Here is a 22899-nt window from a genome sequence, read left to right as displayed (position 1 = left end):
GAGGTTTTTAGGATAGAGGTCTAAATTGTACTTTCTAGACAATGTCCAAATTTCAGAACCCTAGCACAAACGGTCCTGAAGTTATAAGAGATTCGAATTAGCGGTCCGATACTAGGTGTGAGTAAACTGAAGAATTCTGGGTAAACTAAACGCAAAAGAAAAGTTGAAAAAATTCGAATATAAACAGAATTTTTCACGAATATAAAATGCATAGCTGTCGTTAGCGAGGGGAACGTTGGGTACATGACCTCTCCCCTTAATAATTAAAAATCTCTATAAGTCCCCCTCAATATTTCGGGCAAACAGAACATTTTTATCAATCATTTTAAATTTTTTGAAAGTAGAAACAAGAAAGATATTAATCTTTTTATAAAATTTATTTTGATATGAGTGAAATTTAGAGTGTGGCAGTGTATTTTAATTTCGTCCATCTCAAAAATAGAGCACTTGCGATGCTAATGGTAATATGAAATCTTAAAAACTTAAGTCTTTAGTCTCAAAAATAAAACATTCGAAATAATAAGCCTGCTCACACTTCGGCTTCATGAAAGCAAAAGCGACCGGCGGAGAGATACACCGGAAACTCAAAAGATTTATTCTTCATCCGGTTTTGAGACAGATTGTTTGTTATTGTTTACATTCGGTTCCTTTTTCACGTGGAAATGTCAGATTCGGAAGTCCAGTTTATTAAAACTTCCCGAGGCGGGCATCTGTTACTGTATAAACATAATTTGTACCGAATACAATACAATAAGCCAACCGGTGTATCGTATTGGAAATGTGCAGAACAAACTGATGGGGGTTTCTGTAAATCGAGGGTCGTTTTCAGAAACGGTGTTATCACGAGATGCCAAGAAGAGCATAATCATCCTCCAAACATAAAGAAATTAACAAGAATGGCCTTCTACAATAAATTAAAAAGCCGTTGTGAGACTGAATCGTCACAGTCACTTTCCAAACTTTATAAGTAAGCCATTCTTAAAAATGTTATAAATACACAGCTTGATTTTCTTGATTGTTTATTATCCTAATCTCCTTTTTTGCGTGTATATTTTGATAGTAAACTAATAAAGCTGCTTATTCTACTTGAATTTACAGTAGGACTGCATTTTTTGTTGGCAGCTTCTGCTTTAATCAACGAAATTCCCAGTTTTTATATATTTTGAAAAATTAATAAGTGTCTAACTTCCAACTCGGCAAGATCTTTCAATAGATGGCTTTATTTTTTTTCTAAGCTTCTCTTGCTTTAATCAAGAAATATTCTAGTCTTAATATATTTTAGAAATGTAGGAAATACATACATAGCTTTTCCTTCTATTTCAATTTACAGTAGACTGAATTTTCTTTCAAAAGGTATAACTCATAGCCACCCTTAAACAAATATCTACACGTTTTTTTTTTTTTTTTATTGCAAGTTTGATAAAATTTAATTGCAAATTTAAAATCTATTTGGCACCTTGGGCTTCCCTCCCAAATAGGTGAACCGGGTTAAAATCCTGTCAATTGCTGGTTGATTCTGCCCCTGGCTCACACCGACCACGTTGTTGGCGTACCTATCATCAGTGGTAAACAGATTGTTGATTAGAGTCCCTTACCCATTAGGCTAACCATGAGAGATTTCAACATTTGTTTTATCAAAATTTTTTATCACTATGTAGCATTAAGATATTAAAAACATACAGACACAATCTCAAAATCTTACACCCTCAAAAATTTTGTTTGAAGATAATGTTTTGTAAAATTTAATTTTTTTTAACATAAAATGCGTAGCCAATTTCTTTTAATGCGTAATAAAATGTGTAGCCAATTTTTAGGAATATAGATGCATGATATTTTATTTAAAATATCTTTTTTGCTCAGTTATCTTTAAAACTATCTACATTTTAGATCTTGTTCTAGTCTCGCAAAAAATAAAAAGCAATATTTCTGACGAATTTTATTATTTCGTGTGAATAAAATTAGCTTAAGTAAATTTTTGTTAATGAAATTTATGCCTAGCTGCCAACTCTATTGGATTTGGCCTGTTTCTCTTAGTCTACTGGTTTAATAAAAATTCCCCTGGTTTTAGTACATTTTAGAAAATTCCCTAAAATTGATGAAGTTTCCTTAAAAAAAATCCCTATTGAAATAAAAGTTTTGGGCAGATTTTTGCTTGCTTGAATATTAAGTAAGTGTTACTAATACATTATGAAGCGAGCCTCATTTATAAAAATCAGTTAACTATCTTTGATAAATTAAATGCCTCTATTATTCAAAATTATGAGTAAACATAATACATAACATTTCAAGTTCATTTAATGTTAATCATAACTGGAAAATATTGAAATTTTTCTATTTTGATAACTATAAAAATCCTTAAAATTCCCTAAGTGTAAAATATTTATTACATTTTGCAACAAATTTATATTGTTCATGAAATATATATTGTTTCGTTAAATCTACTGGATTTTTTTTCTCATCCATGTTGGCAGCTATGAAAATGCATATTTGTAGACACGATGCGTTCAAAGTAATTTTAATTAAAGTAGTTTTTACTAAATATGTGTTAACTTTTATTGCCTGTCATTTTGTTAGTCTTGATTTTGGATAGTGTAACTTGAATTATTAAAAAAAAAAAATCTTTGAAGGATTTTTCTAAATCTAAAAATACATTTAAAAAAAATTTAAGATAGTATTAACTTTAAAAATTAAATAAAGTAATGCTTTTAATATTATTTCTCTGAATTATTTTAATTGTCCAACCATTAACTGTTTTTAGTGGATCAATATACCCCATGTTTTGGGTTTCACTAAAAATCATAATTATTTCTCTCTTAGTCAGATAAATTTCGCAACTACAAGTAGCTATTATATTAAAAATCTAATCTGTAAAATATTTATTCTTGTAAAATATTTATGTGTTCTGTTTCGATTGAAACAATTTGAAGAGGGTAAAGTTTTATAATGCTAAAATACAACTTGTTGGTATAAAAATAGTACACTTTAACTGAACCATGCGATTCTGACATAGGATTTGTAGACTAGTAGTGCAACATGTTAATGGAGAAAAAAAATTATTTAATGGTTTTAAAATAATTGAGCCTAGTCTAATGTACCCCTAGCTCTAACCTTTCAATGTCTTTTCCTATCATTTAAATCCATTAAAAAATGCTATTTTAGGTCTTAGAAGTCTGTGTAATCTAAGATAATTTAGTTCAGTTTTTTTTCCATAAAAATAAAATTAAGATAAATGTTAAACTTTTTTTTTGACTACAAGCTTGTTAATTTAAATAAATAAATGTATTCTAAGGGCGTCTGCAAAAATTTTCTCTGAAGAGTGCAGTTCAGTAAAATATTTAAACAACAATGCATGGATATATTTTATGTTATGTTCATTATAATTTTCACTTTTAAGCAGAGCTCATTCTAGGCAGAAAAAAGGGCAGGGTGCAAAAGTTTAAAAAAAAGGGCATTATTATTCTAAAAAGGCAATAATTTCTTTCCATGTTCTTTACACGTTCTATTAAGAAACATTGTCAATTTTTTTTTTACTTTACTAAAAGTAGCAAAGCAATCGTATTAATTACTAATTTTTATTAATAAATTAACATATATATATCGAGTTTATGAGCTAATTAGCTTAGTAATTTATTTAAAATGCATGCACATATTAATAAATAATAAATTTACGTTTTTAAGTGTTTGTAGTTATGATTTAATAATTAAAATGATTAATAATAATTATGATCTAATGATAGTGAAGTAACTGCAAACTTTCAAAGACAAGTGCAACAAAGGAGTGTAATGGCTATTTTTCCTTTCTCATATAAATCTATGTATTGACAGCAATGACAAACTAAATAAAAAGAGTTGAAAATAACAAAAGTTTAAGAAATCCATTGTAGATTTTGGGGAAAAAATAAAGAAGGGTTGAGTAAAGAAAGGGCAAAAAGTGTATGGAATCTATTACATCAGGGCACTAATTTACTTCAGAGGCAACAGGGTGGATTCTTTTGACTAAAATTGCAGCAGGGTGCTGCACCCTGTTCACCCTGCCTAAAATGAGCTCTGTTTTAAGAATTTATTTAATGATATTAAATTAAAAGTTTTTGGCAAAATTTAAATTTTTAGCACAATTTCTTTTTAAAAAAATTGTATAAAAATAATGCTTGATTTTATTTATATTTATTCAAAATATTTAAGAAAATTGTGCATAAATATATTTTTTGAAAATCTGAATAATATTTTCAAGGAAATTCACAAATCTACAAGTCAATATTTTCAAGGAAAAATATTTTCCAAATTTATAAATTCTGGTTTCTGGTATTTATTCCAGTAAAGATTAATTCTTGATTCGTAATTGAATTTCAAACTTCAATTTTTCATTTATACTTAACATTTATACTATTTCATTCACCTTTCAGGGAAGAAGTTGCAAAATTCGCCCAAACAGTTGAAGTAGCATCATGCCTGCCCAGTATACAAACTATCCAAAAACCTATTAAAAGGGTAAGAATTCTGTTAGTGCCACATATGTTTTGAAAAAAAAAATATTTTAATTATCATTTCTCTATTGTTACAGTACGAAAAAAAAACCGGACCACTCTGAATAACGTGATATAATCAGCTGATCTTAACGTTTCTAGATCCACTGTGGCAGAATTTTTACGAGCTCTCTTCGACAAAACTCTCTAGCGCTAATATCTTTCTGCAAGATACTTTTAATAATAACAAACATATATGTTACTAGTTACTAATTTAAAATAACAATAGCTCTGTGTTTACAAGAAAAATATATAGATAGATGTAATATATTTTAATTAAATGTGTAATAATTTTTTATTCTAATAATATAGGTCAGAGGTCGCCAAAGTGGTCTATATAGACCCCCAGGGGTCTATTTAACAAAAGCGGGGGTCGATCTGAGACAGGGGGCGAATGGGGGTCGATCCGAATCGAAAGGGTCGATTGTGGGTCGGAAAAAAAAAACAGTTCTCAATACGCAAATCACACATACCTAATTAAGTATGTAAAATTTGTGAATTTTTTTTATAATTGACTCAATATCAGTTTCTTTATAAAACATAAATTATTAAACGTATATTTATTGAGGTGAAACAAGTATTTACGTACCACCACGCAGTGGCACGAACTCAGCGCAGTTTATATGTCATATGCATATGTGCGCTTGTCCAAATGACACGTGTGACGAGCATTGACGTTACAAATGCAAATATCATACGCAGTTTCAGCTATCTTTGCAAACTGTGTTGAATATTTGCAGTGTCATTAAAACTTTTATAGTTTTGGATAATTAGTTATTGTTTCGATAAAACCATTCGTTTAGTTTAGATATCAATTTTAATTATCAATGCACAAAAAAGAAGGTAAGCATTAATAATATGGATTAGTACAGCCCGCGACAAAACTATAGCACACTTTGTATTTTTTTACGAAAATTACAAAATTGACCAATTTTGACGAAAATTAAAATTGACCAATTTTGAACCCTATATAGCGAACACCAGGCACACCCATCTCATTGATCAAGAAGCAGTAAATCTTCAGTTACTTTACTTAGTATATCTACTTATGCATAATTACTTATTATTTAATAATAAGGTATTTAAATTTCAATGTTAATATATTTTTCATAAAACTATTGTTACACAATGTACTATTACTTTAATAAATGCTTAAAATCATAAAATAAATGTACAAACACAGTATCTAATAAAGTTTTATTTTAATTAACAGAAAATTACTTTGTGGGGGTCGATGATCAAAAATGTTTGACGACCCCTGATATAGGTGATATTCTCGCATTTTGTTGGTGGGAAAAACGTTCTAATTATTTCCTTCTTTTCATTTTATAAATAATTATCTCAATAAAAAATAATAAAAAATCATTAAATTCGTAGTAGTAATTGCCAAATAAAGTTCGATGACGAAATCACGCGAATCGGACTCCTGGAAAAGGGGTAACTCAAATGAGTATTCCGTTTCGAGATTAGGTTTTTGAATTAAATAGTATCGAATAAAAATTATCAGATTTAAGAACTATGGAGAAATCAATAAGAATAACTGCCAAAAATTCGATAGAATTATTGCCTTAAAAAGTAAATACTCAAATGTACTATTCGAATTTTCCGTAATGTTTGAAATATATCGGGATATAATCTAAATACATGAATCAAATATTTTCTGTAGGAAATTTCTGTACAAAAGAAAAGTAATTTAATTTTTTCAAGAAGAAAAATCTTTCTGCAAGAACAGTGTGTCGCACACTGTTAATCGATCAATTCTGCCACTGGGCTTAGATCTTTATGTATCTATCCAGATCATGAGTCAGAAAAGCGTTTAATGCTTTAAAATTAACTTTACAGCAAATAATATAAAATACTGAAAGTTACAACAATTTTTTATAAACCATGTTAAATATTTAGTTTTAAATTTTGATAATCAAACAAATATGATACTATTTTATAATATACTAGAATTAAATTTAAAAATTTAGCTCATGTTTCCTAAAAACGTCATCAGTTAATTTAGTAAAAAAATAAATGAATAAAATATTATAACCAACTTAGCTTTTAGTGTTTTTCTAAAGTTTGAAACATTTTTTTTCCTAAGTGTAGATAATTCCAGTTCCAGTCTCTCCAGTTAATTAAAAATTCCTTTTTATTTATTTTATTTTTTTGCCATTAGGAGAAAGAATGAATGAAATTTTTATGCATATACATAAATTAATAACTGCTTAATTATTCCTTCAAATTATACCTTGTTTTTTCTCACTCTTGAGAATAATATAAATCTGTCCTACAAATTAAAAGAAAAAGCATATATGAATAATACTTTTCAATAAAAAAAATATATTAAATGAAGTTAAGCACTATTTGTTTTCTGAAAACCTTCTCAATTAGATTGATACAGGTTTTCAACTTTCTCTGTGGAAAAATTAATGTTATTGTTTTTTCTATGTAAGAAAATAACCTCATTTGTTTCAACTGGTTTTGGTCAAAAAGAAAAGATTCTTCAAAAATTATCAAAATATTGAAAGAATAAATGTTTTTTTAGACCTTCAGCTATGAACATTATGACATTATCTACATTTTGACATTATAATGTTATAGTTTTAATATTTATTTTTAGGTTCATTGAAATTAGATTAAAAAACAGTTATAAAATTTCTTTTCTTTTTTTTTTGTTGATTATGTAAGTTTATTTGAAAACAAAATAAGTAAAGAAAGGTAAGAAACAAACACAAAAGAAATAAAGTGAACAAGTCACTTTAGATTCTTTATGTCTTGCCGATGACAACAAAATTTATTATACATTACGATTAAAATAAATAGTTATGTTATTTTTAATTTTTTTAGACCCTCAACTGGGAACTCTAGGTTTTGACATTTTAATGTTATAGCTTCGATGTTCACTGAAATTAGATTTTAAAACAGTTATAAAATTTCTTATTTTAGTTTCTTTCCTTTTTTTGTTGATTATGTAAGTTTATTTTAGAAGCAATGTAATAAATAAAGGTAAGAATCAAACCAAAACAGAATAAATAAATGTAAAGAACGAACGAGTCACTTTTGAATCTCTATGTCTTGCCAATGACTACAAAATTGATTATAGTACACTATGTTTTTAAAAAAAAGTAACACCAGGGTCCTATTTTGTTAAGAATATTATTTAAATAAAAAAAAAATTACAAAAAATTCTTATTTTTCATTCGAACAGAAATTTGCGGAATTTGTTGCAAAAACAAAAGAAAAAAAAATGACGCCACGCCGCGAGTGATGAAAGAGCGTAATGGACAACTTGTCAACTTTTCATTTTGAGACGTAGCTAAGTTAACTGTGAACCGAACTTAAAGCCCAAACATAAGTATTTTTCCTAATATTTACTCTGAATATAGATGGTTGGTCGTGTAAAGCAAAGCACAGATGACGCTAACGGTTAACATTCGTCGTAACACTTCCAGGTTACCAATTTCGATTGATTTTTACGCCAAGTTATAAAAAGCGCTCTATGCAATATCATACCCTCCAACTTATGAAGATTTTGAAAATAATTCTTTCTAGTGGTAGCGAACCAAAGTAGAAATTTTTAAAGCAAATGGATCTCTCATAAAACTTTTATCAGAACCTAAGAATCTAGCCATATGGCCTGCACTTTTATAAGTAATAGTGGACAAGTTACGCTAAAATTAATTTTTTTTTAAATATTAGGACATTAATTTTGCTACCGTCTGAAAAGAAGATTTCTGAACGGAAATTCCGTAGCAGTTGGAGGGTATGCAATATTGTTATACTTTGTGTTTACAATATAACGCGTTCTTTCAACTTAAATTTTAACGAAACAAACAACTAATGAATTCGGAAGACTCCACAAACATGCTATGACGCTATACAAAAAAATAACAAACGGCGGTATTTTACACTTAAATAGCCAATAAGAGATAATGCTCAAAAAATGGCAAACCTTTTACACTTTTTTATATTGTGATGTTAATTTTCTTAAATTTGTTTTAGGCTTGCGATCTGTTAGACTTTATAAATTACAGAAAATTCATATGAATGGTAAAATTACGCTTAAATTTAAACATGATTCAAAATAATAAAACTTCCTAGAAGATTAAGCCTGTTTACACATCACCTCGTTAACGTAACTTTAGTGGAGGGATACACCGGAAGTTTTCTGAATTTCTTCCGGTTTTAGAAAATTTATCATTGTTTACATTCAGCCAACCATCCATAAACAAAAACCGCTTTTGAAGCGTGCGAAAAGGTTTTGCGTTTTTTCTTCCTCAAACATACTCAATTGAACCTCTTTCCTGTCCTTAATATGAGGCAAATATTTACGTTGAAAACGAAACAATTAAGATGTTTCGCTGCCTTCTAATTATGTATTAAATGGACTGCATTTTCTGCGCATCTAACAATGATGGAATGGTAATTCAGTGTTATGGTAGTGTAGTCGAACAAAAGCGCACATTTGCCAAATTTCCAACATTTTTCGAGACTCTTAAATATGGGCTACATCTACCTTTTCTGTTAATTTATGCGTTTCTCCTTGATTTGGGGACAGACTCCTTCGACTTGTCCGCTCGCCTAACTCATTAAAATCTCATTTATCTTCCCTGCTGTGGGAGCAAGGTCAATAATCATTATGTTCCCTAATACACCATTCCGCTTCTGTTAAATGGAATTGCTCCGGTAATCAAGAGAAGTTTTCCGTTTTAATTGAACTAAGGGGAAAATATTCCCTTCCATTAAATACCACCCTTGTAATTCAGGCATAGGTGCTTTTCTGTTACGCATTACAATACCGAGAAGGTCAGAGTACCGCAATTGTGACATGAGAAGTCTAAAAAATGACTAATAAGACAACATATACTAGAAATGATCAAACCATAGATCTTCTTATGCATTTTTCTAAAGAAAATTATTGTTTTTTCAAAGCTTTTTTACAACTAGTTTCAACTTTGTTGAGTGTGATTCAATCTCACTAAATTGTAATAAAAATTAGACAATGGATGATTAAGAGAGTAAAATTATTTTCAATTTTATTTGTACCATATTAGAAACAAGTTCCCATTTTATTACAGTTTAAAATCGTAGTATTTAACGCACTGGAAAATGCTACAATTGCTCGTAAACAAGTTTCACGAAAAAATGCAAAAAATGTTCCTTTAATGTTACTGCGAAGAGCTTTCAAAGCCTCTTTGTTACAGCAGATAAAAAATTATGTCTAAAAATGTCCCTTGAAAAGAAAAAGAAGAAGAAAAAAAACAGTTGTAGGGCAACGACTCAAATTTCTTTCCATAAAAACATGAGAATCCCATACATATAGCTTTGAGATTAAACCTTAGGTTAGGTATTTCAAATAATCATAAAAAATTTTTTTTCAATAAATTTATTCTCCTTGGAATCTTATGAGTTATTTCTTATTCGCCGCTTTGCATCAATTAATGCCTTTATCGTGTCTTCATCAGTTTAAATTCGCGTGGAGCATCTTCGAGCTACCTAATAGAGTAAAGAGTATAGGTAGAGATGACATGAGAAAGTAACAGTGAAGCCGTCACTGTAACCGGTCGGCCATATTGGTTTATGCAAAACATTCGAATGCTGCTATCTTCTGCTCGTTGAACTTGCTGATCAATGTTATTTTTATCGTTTTTTTTATTTCTCTTTAACGATTTTCTTTATTTTACCTTTTAAACATTGAATTAAATATATTTTGCTTGTGAAAATGACGAGCTGCGTTGCATACGGCTGTACGAATCGATGGACAAAGAAAATGACTGGAATTACATTTCATAGGTAAGTGTAAAATCAATTCTCTTATTCATTTTCTAATTTAGAATTTTTAAATTCTGTTCTTACAATAAACTGTATCTTTAATGTCAGAAGACTAAAGATTTTTTTTCTTCTTCTTAACTATTAGCTATTCATTTCAAACCCAACCTTGATTCTTATAAATTTTTATTGAAACGAATCAAAATAGAAGTTCTAAGTGGCTTATAGAATATCAAAATAAAATACTTTTCACTGTAAAACTGATTATAGATAAGATTATGAGATTTCGTTTACTTTTATACTGCTTAATTGACAATTAATATGGTATAATTATAGTATCAATAAGTAGAATGTGTTATTCGAATTAGTGGAAATAGATAATGGTTGAAAGTATTTATTTTACTTGCTACAATATTTTTTTGCTTTTATGAAATTAAATTTAATCTATCATGAACAGTTTCTCAAATCATTTTGTGTGTTTTCTGTTATTTACTGTTATTGATTATTATTTCGTAATCTAAACATTACAAATCAGTACTGTTGCTTTTCGAACTGTTGCTCTGCTATTAAGTGGAATTTAAAAATATGATTATAATGTCTAGTTTGTCAACAATTTGATTTTTATTCAACTGCTATTTTATTTATGATCACTCTTGAACTGATGAATGACATAAAATTTTTTTAGAGCTTTTAACACACAAGCATAATTTAAAAAATCCACCCAAATTGTTACTTTTTTTTACTTTTATAACCTTGGTAGAAACCTTTCCTTAAATTTTATAATAGGAAATCCAGTGAACTATAGAAACTGACAAAAATCCGCCACACTCTCATTTTGCGAACTACTTAAGTTCCTGCATTTTATTGATTATTAATATGCTTTTAAGTTAATGAAATAAATTAAAAGTTCCAGTTGTGGGTAATCTATATTTGAGTAGTGGGTTTTAGTTGAGCATAATAGACTGAAAACAGACTATTTGTGCTACTGCATTTATTTTTTTGAAATTATCGACTGGATTAACTGTAATTATCAAAATTTTAATAAAGTTGTTTCTAATTGTTAATTATAAATCTTTTGAGTCGGTTCTTTAAAAGACTTAGATAATTAACGAGTTTTTATGTTCATGCTTTTAAGTTGGAATTTTATTTGCAGTTTTCCTAAAGATGAAAAACGTAAACAGTTATGGATCAAAGCTGTGAGACGAGTTAATTGGAAGCCTTCTTCATGTAGTAAATTGTGCAATGAGCATTTCTCAGAAGATATGATTGACAGAACTTCTCTCTCTTGTGTGCGTCTTAGACCAAACGCAATACCATCAATTTTTCCTGCTTTTCCACCTCATTTGAAAAAGGTAAATTTCTTTGTAATGCGTTACTGATCCATTTCTTTATATTAATATTTCTTAGTTTCTAACTTGTTATTTTTTTTTACATTGCTTTAAATAAGGGGTATGGAAAGTAAGGACTAATGCAAAATTGTAAATACTTTGTACAAATTTCAACCTCTATTATCCAGATTTTGATTAATCGATCTTATAACAAAATTCGATTTATTCTTCTTTTTAATTGGGGAACAGTGGAAAAAATCATACCTTGTTTACCATGCGTGGCCCCCTAAAAGTATTACCTTGATATAACATATTCTGAAATTTATAAATATAACTAAGGTATCTGAAATTGAAACAGTTTTATTATTTTCGTGAGATTTGTGTTCATGTATTAGAAGCTGTTTCCAGCGTAAATAAAGAGATTTTGACCAGTCAATCGGCTAGCGTATCAAACCAAAATAAATCCCCCCCCTCAATTAATACAAAACTTTAACATAATAATTCAAATATGATGGCACTTGGTGACATTGGGACGTATTTGAAATACTAAATAATTTCAAGAGGTAAATGAAATATTTCAAATAAAAAAAGAACTTTTTAATATTTAATATATCAAAAAAAATCTTATAGAAAAATCGGAATCTCATACAATGCCTCTTACGTGCTTTATAAATATAACTAATTAATGTATATTTAATTTAGTATTATTAAAATTAGCACTGAGATTTTCTTTTATTTTAATGTGAAGTGAAATATAACTTAATGGTAGTTCAACTTAGCAAACTTTCAATTTGACGACTAAGTTTTCATTTTCAAAGTTAATGTTACTGTGAAAATTTAATATTAATTAATTTCTTATATTTTATTCAAAAGTAAAAAAGTGTTCTTCATCATTTATTAAATAAAAAAGATGTTTCAAATTTATATTCTTTAATACTTACACTGAAAATCATTTTTTAGGAACATAAGTCCAGAAAACCACCTTCAGCTTACATTAAGGAAAAAAGTACTTATAACAATACAGTTCTTTCAAATAATCCCTCTACTTCCAATGAAGAAATTATTTTAAGCCAATCTCCAACCAAGGAAGCTTGTAAAAGAAAAATTGATCTATTATCAGAAATTATTGAGAGTAAGAATAAAAAGATTAAAGTCCACCAGAAAACTAGACGGTACAAGAAAAAAATAACATCCTTAAATATCCTTTTCTCTGAATTGCAAAAGAAAAAACTTGTTGATGAAGATGCAATTCATGTATTAGAAACTGTTTCCAGTGTAAACAAAGAGTTTTTGACCAGGCAATTGGCTAGTGCATCAAACCAAGCAAAACCTAAAGCTTATTTAAATGAGCTCCGAGCTTTTGCGTTAACTCTGCACTTCTATTCACCGAGAGCGTATGAGTTTGTGCGTAAAACCTTCAATTTAGCCTTACCTCATCAAAGAACGCTGGCTAGATGGTATCAAAGGATTGATGGGGAACCTGGTTTCACAGATGAATGCTTTCATGCTGTGGAATTAAAAATAAAGAACACTGCCTACCATTTATACTTCAGCTTAGTATTTGACGAAATGGCCATACGCCAGCATGTTGAGTTTGATGGAGAGAATTTCCATGGGCACGTCACTCTTGGACAAAATGAAAATGATGATTCACTTCCGTTGGCTAAAGAAGCCTTTGTTGTATTACTCGTATGTATAAATGATCATTGGAAGCTGCCTTTGGGATATTTTCTAACTGCTGGCATAAATACTAGCCAGAAAAAAACTTTACTAAGTACTTGCCTTACTTTGCTTCACGAAATTGGTGCAGATGTAGTTTCTTTGACCTTTGATGGACTAGCTACAAATCTGACAATGACAAAAAACTTTGGATGTTGTTTAGAGCATGAAAATTTGATAACAACATTTCAGAATCCTGCTAATTCTAATAGTTTTATTTCAGTTTTTTTGGATCCTTCTCACATGTTAAAGTTAGTCAGAAATACTTTTGGAGACAAGGGAAGCATTGCCTATGAAAATTCTCTAATAGAATTTAGATTTATTAAGGAATTAAACAAACTTCAAGAAAATGAAGGTTTACATTTGGCTAATAAGCTAAGGGCAGCTCATGTGAACTATTTTAAGCAAAAAATGAAAGTGAAACTTGCCTCACAACTTTTTAGTAAAAGTGTGGCTGATTCAATTGAATATTGTAGAGTTAAATTAAAACTTCCACAATTTGAAGGAAGTGAAGCAACTGTTGAGTTTTTACGCATTTTTATTGATTTGTTTGATTGTTTAAACACTAGATCTCTTTCACAGTATGGTTTTAAAAAAGCTATTAATGAAAAAAATTTTAATGAGATAGAAAGCTTTTTAAGAATGGCTGATTCTTATATATCCTCATTGAAAGTTTGTAAAAATGGCAACAAAATATTGGATTCCAATAGAAAAACTGGGTTTTTAGGTTTTAAGATTTGTATCAAAAGCTTACTGAACTTAGTTCAGCGCTTAATCTTTTCTGCTAAAACCCCATTAATTTTTTTCCCATGTTACAAAGTCAGCCAATACCATTTGGAGTTATTTTTTTTCATCTATTAGATTCCACGGTGGAAACAACAACAATCCAACAGCACGCCAGTTTCGAGCAGCTTATAAAAAGCTTCTTGTTCAGTCACAAATACATTCGTCCACCAATGGTAACTGCATACCATTAGATGAAATTAGCATTTTAAGTGTGCCAAATTTTCATTCTTCAGAAAATGTCATCAATTTAAGCACTTCTTCATCTGATGAAACTTTGATAATAGATACTTGTGAACATAACAATGTGTTTCTATATAGCTCATTAAGTGAATGTTCACAAGATATTGTGTACTATATATCAGGTTTTGTTGCAAAAAAAACTGCAAAATATTTTAAAATGTGTAACATGTATAGCATCCTTAACTAAGATGGAAACACCCCAAAAATTATCTTTGATTTCTTTCAAATCCAATGGTAAACTGGTTCATCCCAGTGATGACGTTTTTATTATTTGTAAAAAAAGTGAAATGGTTTTTCGGCAACGTAAAGAAAATAGCTTAAACTTAAAAAAAATTAAAATTGAAGTACTTCAAAGTGTGAACTGGAAACATCTATTTATAGATTTAAGTGACCATCAATATGACAATGATCCGCTTGATAATCATGTTGTTCATCTCGTAAAAGCAATTGTCAGTCAATACCTAAGTATAAGAATGAAGTATTATTGTAAAAATTTGTTTCAAAATTCTCTTTCAGATAGACAACTTTTGGCAAAAACAATATTATTCAAAGGACAGTAATTACATTGTTAAATTTAGAATTACTCAAATTATAAATCATTTGATTCATCTTTATTATTGGCAGATTTTTACAAAAGAATTTCATTTTACATGTTGCATAATTTAGGTTTTTAAAAATGCCTAAATTTTACTTGAGCTTTGAGAACTACATATGGGAAAGATGCAAAACTAATTTCATTCTAAAAAGCAAGGTTGATAAAAATCATGATTTTATTTAAACAAATAAATTTGCTTAATGGTCTTACAGATTCATTGATTTAAAAAAATTTAGTGAATAAAAACTCTTATTGTTAATTAATTTACTCTAATAATTATTAAACTATTCATCATTTTCAATATTATTGCAAAAACCATTTACAAGATCGTGACAAATTAAAGTATTAATTCAAATTTTTTAACATATGTATGAAATGTTTTTTACAACTCTTATTAAAATTCAATTCTTTTCAAAAAATGACAATGCTTCAATTGAGGGATATAATTTATGAAGGGAAAGTTTTTCTTCTAAAATTAATAAATGCACGAAAAAATTGTTAACAATAAAGTTACGTTTTTTTTTTAATTTTTGTTTTTTGTGTATTTTTAAATGTGTGTATAAATAAGTGTATATTTTTAAATTCTTATCACTTGTAATACATTTAATGCAATATTTTACTATCGAATAACCAACATATATTATTCATATTTGTGAGTGAAGAATGACTAATAATATTCTGGTAGTACTTACTTTAAAAAAATATGGAAATTCATGGTATATAATGTAAAAACAAATAAAATGATTTATTTTTCTTTTATGTCTGTGTATTTTTTAAGAATAAAATAGAAATTCATTATTATAAACTGAGAAAAAAGAATTTCAAGTTCAGTATTATTCTATTGAATAAAATAAATATATAAAATAAATATAATAATATAGAAAGCGTTTAATACAAATTTTTTAAAAAATATCAAATTTTTTTTTACAACTTTTATTAAAGTATTAAAATTCATTTATTTTCTATGATGATTCAATCAACAAAAAATGACTGCTTCAATTGAGGGATATAATTTATGAAAGGGAAAGTTTTTTTTCTAAAATTAATAAACGCATGAAAAATTAACTAACAGCAAACTTTAGTTTTTTTCCTCCCTTTTTTAAGCATTAAAAAAAAAAAAAATAGTTTAAAATAAAAAGCTTTTCAATTTAAACTATTTTTTTTTTTCATTTATGTGTCAAAAAAATAAATCTACATACATAAAATATTAGATTTTTTGGCATAAAAATGATTAAATTTAATCTTTAGTTATGTTATTTATATAAATATGAAATTGTAATAAAGGATTTTTTTCTTGTAACTAAAAGCAACTGTTTGACACTCGAAAACTTCCATTTATTAGCCATGCAACCATAGGCTACAACGAATGCTTTGCATAATCCAAGATGGCCGACAGTTACTTCAGTTTCTGCTCATAGGAGGGTGGGAAATGGCATCTCTACTTATACTCTTAACTCTATGTACCTAATCGAAATTTCGCTGAATCGAAATTTTGCAAACCTGTTATGAAAATAGCATACTTCCAATACCTCTACTCCATACGCATCGAATAATTATTTTCTTGCTTGAACAGTATTTTTACTTTTTCGATAATGAAAAAGTAAGATATGTCAAAAATTTTGCTTTTAACTTTATATGAAAAGGCACTGACCAAAAACTACTTCGAAGAATCATTTGAATTTTCACTAGCAATCCTTGCTATATCAGCTGTCAAAATATATAATATAAGTAAGTCCTCTGTGATTTATAAACGTTGAACAGCGGACATAATTTTGAGTTTACGACTACAAATGTTCAACTCCGTAACTTTGTAATTTTGAACCTATTCTGGAAAACAAGGGTACTCCTGGATCAAATATTGGAAGAAATTTGCCTTTGTTAAGGATATTTTGATGGAACTAACCCACATTTGCGTTGCATTGTGAGGAAAACCTCCTACGGTTAGTCTCACGGCAGGGGGATTCAAACCCATGATCCGTCTACCACTGAGGATATTTTGCGTCGGCAGTGTGGTCGGAACGAGCCGGGTGCGGAATTCGTATCAACCAGTCATCGCTGGGATTCGAACCCAGGGCGCCACATTGGGAGGCGAGCCACCCCCATCGCCTGAGTCACCACGGCTCAAGTCCTCTTTTAGGAGAAACGAAGTTACTTTCCGTTATATCTTTTGTTTTGTTTCATTAAGGCTTTGTTATTCTAAATTTCTTTGATGGACGCTCTTCTTTTGCTCAATATATATATAATATACATTACAATATCCTCCTTAATTCTTGGAATTTATTTTTTCTTTCAGTTTCGGAATAAAGTGAAGAAAAAGAGCTCATCATCTCTATCCTTACAGAACAATGATAATTCAAATCTTTTACCGGTTGGTACAGGTGAAGTTATCATACCCGATGTTGAAATAAAGTGCGCCGAAAGTCCGGAGATGGAAACAGAAAGTGAGGCGTCTCCAAGTCTTAAAAGCAATTCAGAAACCATTGTCAAGTCAGAGATTGTCATTGAACCAGAGATCACATTTTTCAATGATTTATCATTTCATCCATCATTTGCCGATGCTAGTAACCCTTCGAAAACTCAGCTCGGAGACCAAACGCCAAGTGCATATCAGATGAAATCGTCTAATTCTCATACAGATATCCTCTCACATGGACAAGTACAAGAAGATATCCCGTCATCGTCACTTAGTTTGAAAATTGAAAAAGTTGAACCTGACGTTTCTGCGTTTTGTGATGTGAGTTCTGAAAATAAAGACACATATTCTAGTCTGCCATCTTTCACTTCAGTTTTAATTTCCTCAGATCGTGAAATCTCCTCGAGTAATGAGTCTATCCATCATAAATTTTTTACTCGCCCAGAGGATCCACCTCTCCCTTCGATTTTAGATGTCGCTGGTTCTGAAAGTTTACTAAAAAATGAATCAGTTCAAGATACAATGCCTTCTTCTATAGCGAACCCTTCATTCTCTACAATTTTAAATGTTAATGGTCCCCAAAACTCATCACGTGACAAACCGATTCGACCTGAAATTTCTTCTAATAAAGAATCGACATCAGTGTCTCAAATTTTTAATAGTTCTAGTCATCGAAGCTTATGCAATATTGAACCTATCCAATCCTTGAGCGTATGCAATAATGAGCCAATCCGATCAGGAGCTCCATCTCAGTTAGGTCCCCCGTTCCCTCCTAAGGACAAATTTGACTTCTTCGGTGAGTTTATTGCAACAAAATTACGAAGTCTAGATCCAAAGTCGTGCGTTTACGTTCAAACTACTTTTACGAATTTAATATTTAAAGCTGAGTTAGGAATGTTAAACAAAGACGAAAAAAGTACTTCCACTGTCAGAACAAATGATATTCAAAAAAATATAGAGGATTCATCCAGAAAAGAAAACATCCAGCCTGAAACTCAGCTTCATGGTGAATATGCAGATTTTAATGTTACTGATCGAGAAAAATCATTGAGAAATGTGAATAACCTATCTAGAGTTTTTTTTCCTATGGAAGAACGTTCATCCCCATCTGTTTCAAATCATTCTTGTTCTGAAAACTTGTTAAGAAACGTATCCACCCAACTTAGAATTCCTTCTACAGCAGACCAATTATTCCCTCCTGTCTCAAATCAGACAGGTCCTGAAAATGTATTGAGAAATGACTCAACGAAACCTAGAATTCCTTCTACAGCAGATGAATCATTCCCTCCTGTCTCAAATCAGACTGGTCCCGAAAGCTCGCTGAGAGATGAGCCTTGTTCAAATCACGCTGGTCCTGAATCATCACATACAGAGAACCCACAACCGCCAGGTTTAAGCGCTACTGAGCCTGAAATCACTTCTATCGACAATTCAAATCGAACTACATTTTCGTCTCACACGGGGCCTCCATCTTTAACTCCAGTTCAAAATCGTGAAAGATCTTGGAGTGATGCGCCTATTCTATCTAGAGTTCCATTTCATTTGCGTCCTAGAGATGAATTTGACGCCTATGGGGAGTACGCCGCTTCAAAATTACGCAATTTAGATGCGAGATCGTGTATATTTATTCAGACGGCCTTTACCAATCTCATTTTTGAAGCTGAGTTGGGAAGATTCTTAAGCGAGGGTGAACGAAACATGTTTGCCAACAAAACAAAAGATATCCTACGGAATATGCCACCTGCCAAAGACTCTGAACTTAATTACCTGAATAATATTGTATCCAATTTGACTAAGTACCATCATAATAGCCATTCCACATTCACGCCACCTGGTGTAAATACTGGTGAAGTTCCCTTAGAATTCATAAAAAATTTGCATTATATTTATAAATAACTGACGTGTATTTTTCAGCTGGTTCATCATTCTGTATTATTTTCTATATAGTTCTTTAAGTGGCTTCTAGTTGTGACCGAAGCGCCTAGGCCTTAAGTCAAAAAGGTGGGGCTAAGAAAGCTCAGCCCCCCCCCCGCTCCACCCCAATAATTTTTCGAAACTTATCAATTTTTAAAATGTCTTTTCTTTTCTTTAAATTTCTTAAAGAGTTTATTTTATATTTCTTAAAAAAAAAAAAAATTTTTTTTAGATGGTTTTACAAAATAATTTTTATACCCAGTAGCAGAAATAGTATTTTGGTCTGGAATATAAAATAATCCTAGTTTTAAGAAAGTTAAATGCAATTGAAAGGAACAATCTTTTCTTTACAGAGTTTGCGTTAACGCATTATACTGTTTTGACTACTAAACCATTATTCAGCTTTGACTAAACTTTCGAGTCCACGGTCTCCAAAAAATTTCTTAGGTTTTCTTTACATCCGGTTTTAGCTTTTAAAACATCGATTGAATTGGTAAAGAAAAAAAAATTTCAGGTGCACTAACTAGCCAAAAGTATCCGGACATCCGGTTGTTATGGTGGAGGAAGCATAATGGTCAGGGGGTGTTTAACCTGTGTCCATTAGTTCCTGTGGTCGGAAACATAAACTCTGAGATGTACGTGGACATTCTGGGCAATACTGCACTCCCAACTCTATGGCAGTATTTCGGGGAAGGCCCATTTCTCTTCCAGCAGGATAACTGTTCCATTCACACATCGAGGCTTGCTCAGACGTGGTTTGACGAAATGGGTGTTCTAAAACTGGACTGGCCTTCTCGGAGCCCCGATCTAAATACCATAAAACACCTATGGGACGAATTAGATTGCAGATTACGTGGCCAGCCAAATCGACCCTCCTCACTGCAAACACTCACTTCAGTTGTGGTGGAAGTCAATTCCTATGTCCACTCATCAGAAACGGGTAGAAAGTCTTCCCAGATGTGTGCAGGCTGTCATCGATGCAAAAGGGGGACCAACATCATTTTAATATGTGCCTCGGGACACTCGACAAGTCCATAACACTGGGTGTCCGGATACTTTTGGACAGATAGTTTATAACTTAGGTTTACCCGGTGATAATGTATAAGCTTTAAAAACTTAGGTTTGAGTTTAGTTCTTTTTTTATTTTAATGTAATTAATTACAATAAAAATATCGAATCTTTTTAAGGTTGACTGTTGCTGAATTTCAGTTTTTCATTTGATAAATTTAAAATTTATAACGATTTTAATCAATTCTTTTTAAATACTTTCTTTTAGTAGCGCCGCTATTTTATCACGTATTAGACATTCTTGCATTTTAAAATTTACAGACCCATAAGTGCAGCATATGAATTCAAATATTTTAATAAACACCCAGCGGGTAAATTTCAGAATTTTTCTATGGTGTTGCAAATCGATACAGAAGTTTCTGCTACTGGACTTTCATAAAAGTAATATCTTTGAGACTTTTTTTTTGCTTTATGTTATAATAGAGTTCAGTGAACTACTAATCAGTTTTCGATACTATTCAGTGAAACAACATTAAAGTGTTTTAATTGCTGCAATTACTATTATTACATATAATTAATGCAGTTTTTTTAAGCAAAATAAAAAATGTTAATGATCGAATTTTTTTTTCCAACATTGTTTAACAATTATTATGAGCTCTTTTTTTTCTTCGGTCAAACCTTTTAGCATGGTTTTAATTTTCTTTTGTTTCACTGTATCCAAATTGTACACTGAACTCAAAACACATTTTGAATTCGAATTTTATTTTTAGATTTAGTTTAAGCATAAATTTTTGGAGAAATTTTGAAAGATTATTCTTTTACTTTCTAATCAGTTGTTACCAAAAAAGAAAAAAAAATTATATTCATTTGTAACAGAATATCCTTTTCTTTCATTAATACTGAGTACTATTATTTGTATCGTGCGAAGTTTTGACAAATTTTACTAGAATGTGCTCTATAAAATTTCAAGAGATACTCAATTTTTTAAAATTTTGTCCTCCGACTTTAATTTATTATGTGATTCATTTACAGTTTGCGACAAAGCCTTTTTGTACAAACTTTTTTATTTTTTTCTTCTATTTTTTTGAAAATCATTGTTGTGTTCCCCTTTACATTTCTCTGTGTTCTGTTGTTGTTGTTTCTAATTCCCATTGTATAAAAGTACATTAAAGTATTTATGACGATTTGTGTTGTGTTATTGTAAAGTTATTTCATGAGAAATTATTGCTGCATCATTTAATTGAAAACTTTCACATGAGTTTCACTTAAACTGAAGGTGTAAAATGCAGACTGTGTCCCTCAAATGTCATATGCACAATTTCTGATCTAGCTGAATATTAAAATTTGTTATTATTATTATTTTTTTTTTTTTTACTTTTTTCAAATTCATTTTAGTAAACTCATCCAAACAGTTAAGTGCTCAAAATATCAGAAAACGGTATACTTTTAGATCAAAACTTACAGTTACTTTTGATCTGCTAGATCAAAAGTTATCGTACCCTGTTTCATGGCATTATAACGTAGACTAAGATGCGATTTTAGTGGCACGAAGGCCTTATCTTTAATACCCTAACTTATGCAGTTGAAATCTTGGGTTAAAAAATGTATTAACTCATCTCCGAATATAAGTGCCTCTTTTTTATTCATCATTTTATTTATTTATTTGATGAATAAGGATTCTTGACCCTCAGAATAAGAGAGAGGGTGGCCACGATCAGGAAAATATGGTACATGAAAATTTAGACCCCTTTTTGTGTATTTCGCCATCCCAAAGACGTGTCCCCTTGCGCAAAAGAACTAATAAATCGATATCTTTTAAATCTTGTCATTTAAAATTACGTAGTTTAAAATGGTGTAAAAATTTGTAAATGAGAAATCGCAATGACAGTTTAATTTGACAATTAACAAATTAAGTTATACAGTTAAAAATAAATTTTTGCTAGAATGGATAAACGAGTTTTAGAATTTGAAAAAAGTATGTGATTCGTTTGAACATTTCCAAAGAAATAACAAAAAACAAAACTAGATCCGGATTTTCGGCCGCTCTTCTGATCAAGTTATTGCGACCATATATTTTAAATCTCGACTCAGTAATCCAAATCCGTCGGAAACAAAGACATGTTTATTCACAGAAAGTACATTTTTGTGCCTTATTTTGTAGCTTAAATTATCGTCTGTTCTAACTAGTTAACATATTTATGATTTGACCCTCAAACCATTACATACTAGTACAGGCTAGAGCCGTCCCAGCAAGTTCCCATCTGACTCGGATCATACGCTATAGGTTTCGCCATCCATTGATGCCTATGGTTTAAGATCTTTTTCCACAGAATCAATCCATCTAGTACAATGGTCAAAAGTAGAGCACTATAAGTTGTGAAACTGCTATAGTCGCTACTTTTTTCGTAGTTTGTTGTGTAGTGTGCTACTTTTTGTAGAAAAAGTAATGAGTACTGCGATACAGTATTAAGGCTCTAACACTTCGAATTTGAAGGGCTCAAATCTTCGCGGGCCCGTCAATGGAAGCAATGAAAATGACCTTATGGCTGCAGCTGAGCGGTAATAGAAATCACGTATTTAAAATCACATGTAACTAATTTATTAGCTAGCCACCAC

At 30.2% G+C, this 22899-nt stretch overlaps 1 protein-coding gene across 4 annotated transcripts; it reads left to right on the top strand.

The window, feature by feature from the left end:
* Positions 1-563: 563 nt before the first annotated feature.
* Positions 564-21467, top strand: LOC107451571 (DNA transposase THAP9). Of its 4 annotated transcripts, XM_087152366.1 has the most exons (4): positions 579-967; positions 4404-4488; positions 11434-11632; positions 17242-19376. In XM_087152366.1, exons 3-4 carry the CDS (start codon positions 11543-11545, stop codon positions 19255-19257), a joined length of 2106 nt encoding a protein of 701 aa, XP_087008492.1. In that variant the 5' UTR covers positions 579-967; positions 4404-4488; positions 11434-11542; the 3' UTR covers positions 19258-19376. The 4 variants fall into 4 exon arrangements, with proteins under 4 accessions (XP_071042244.2, XP_087008492.1, XP_071042245.2 ...); XM_071186143.2 differs by lacking the exon at positions 11434-11632 and having other exon boundaries at positions 564-967; positions 17242-21467; XM_071186144.2 differs by lacking the exons at positions 579-967; positions 4404-4488 and adding an exon at positions 10044-10304.
* The last annotated feature ends 1432 nt before the right edge of the window (positions 21468-22899 follow it).

This window comes from Parasteatoda tepidariorum, chromosome 9, assembly GCF_982258835.1.
Source record: "Parasteatoda tepidariorum strain Cologne lab strain chromosome 9, Ptep-v5.0, whole genome shotgun sequence".
Lineage (NCBI taxonomy): Eukaryota > Metazoa > Arthropoda > Arachnida > Araneae > Theridiidae > Parasteatoda > Parasteatoda tepidariorum.
The sequence above is the reverse complement of the archived record's forward strand: the minus strand, read 5'-3'. Positions and strand labels throughout refer to the sequence as shown.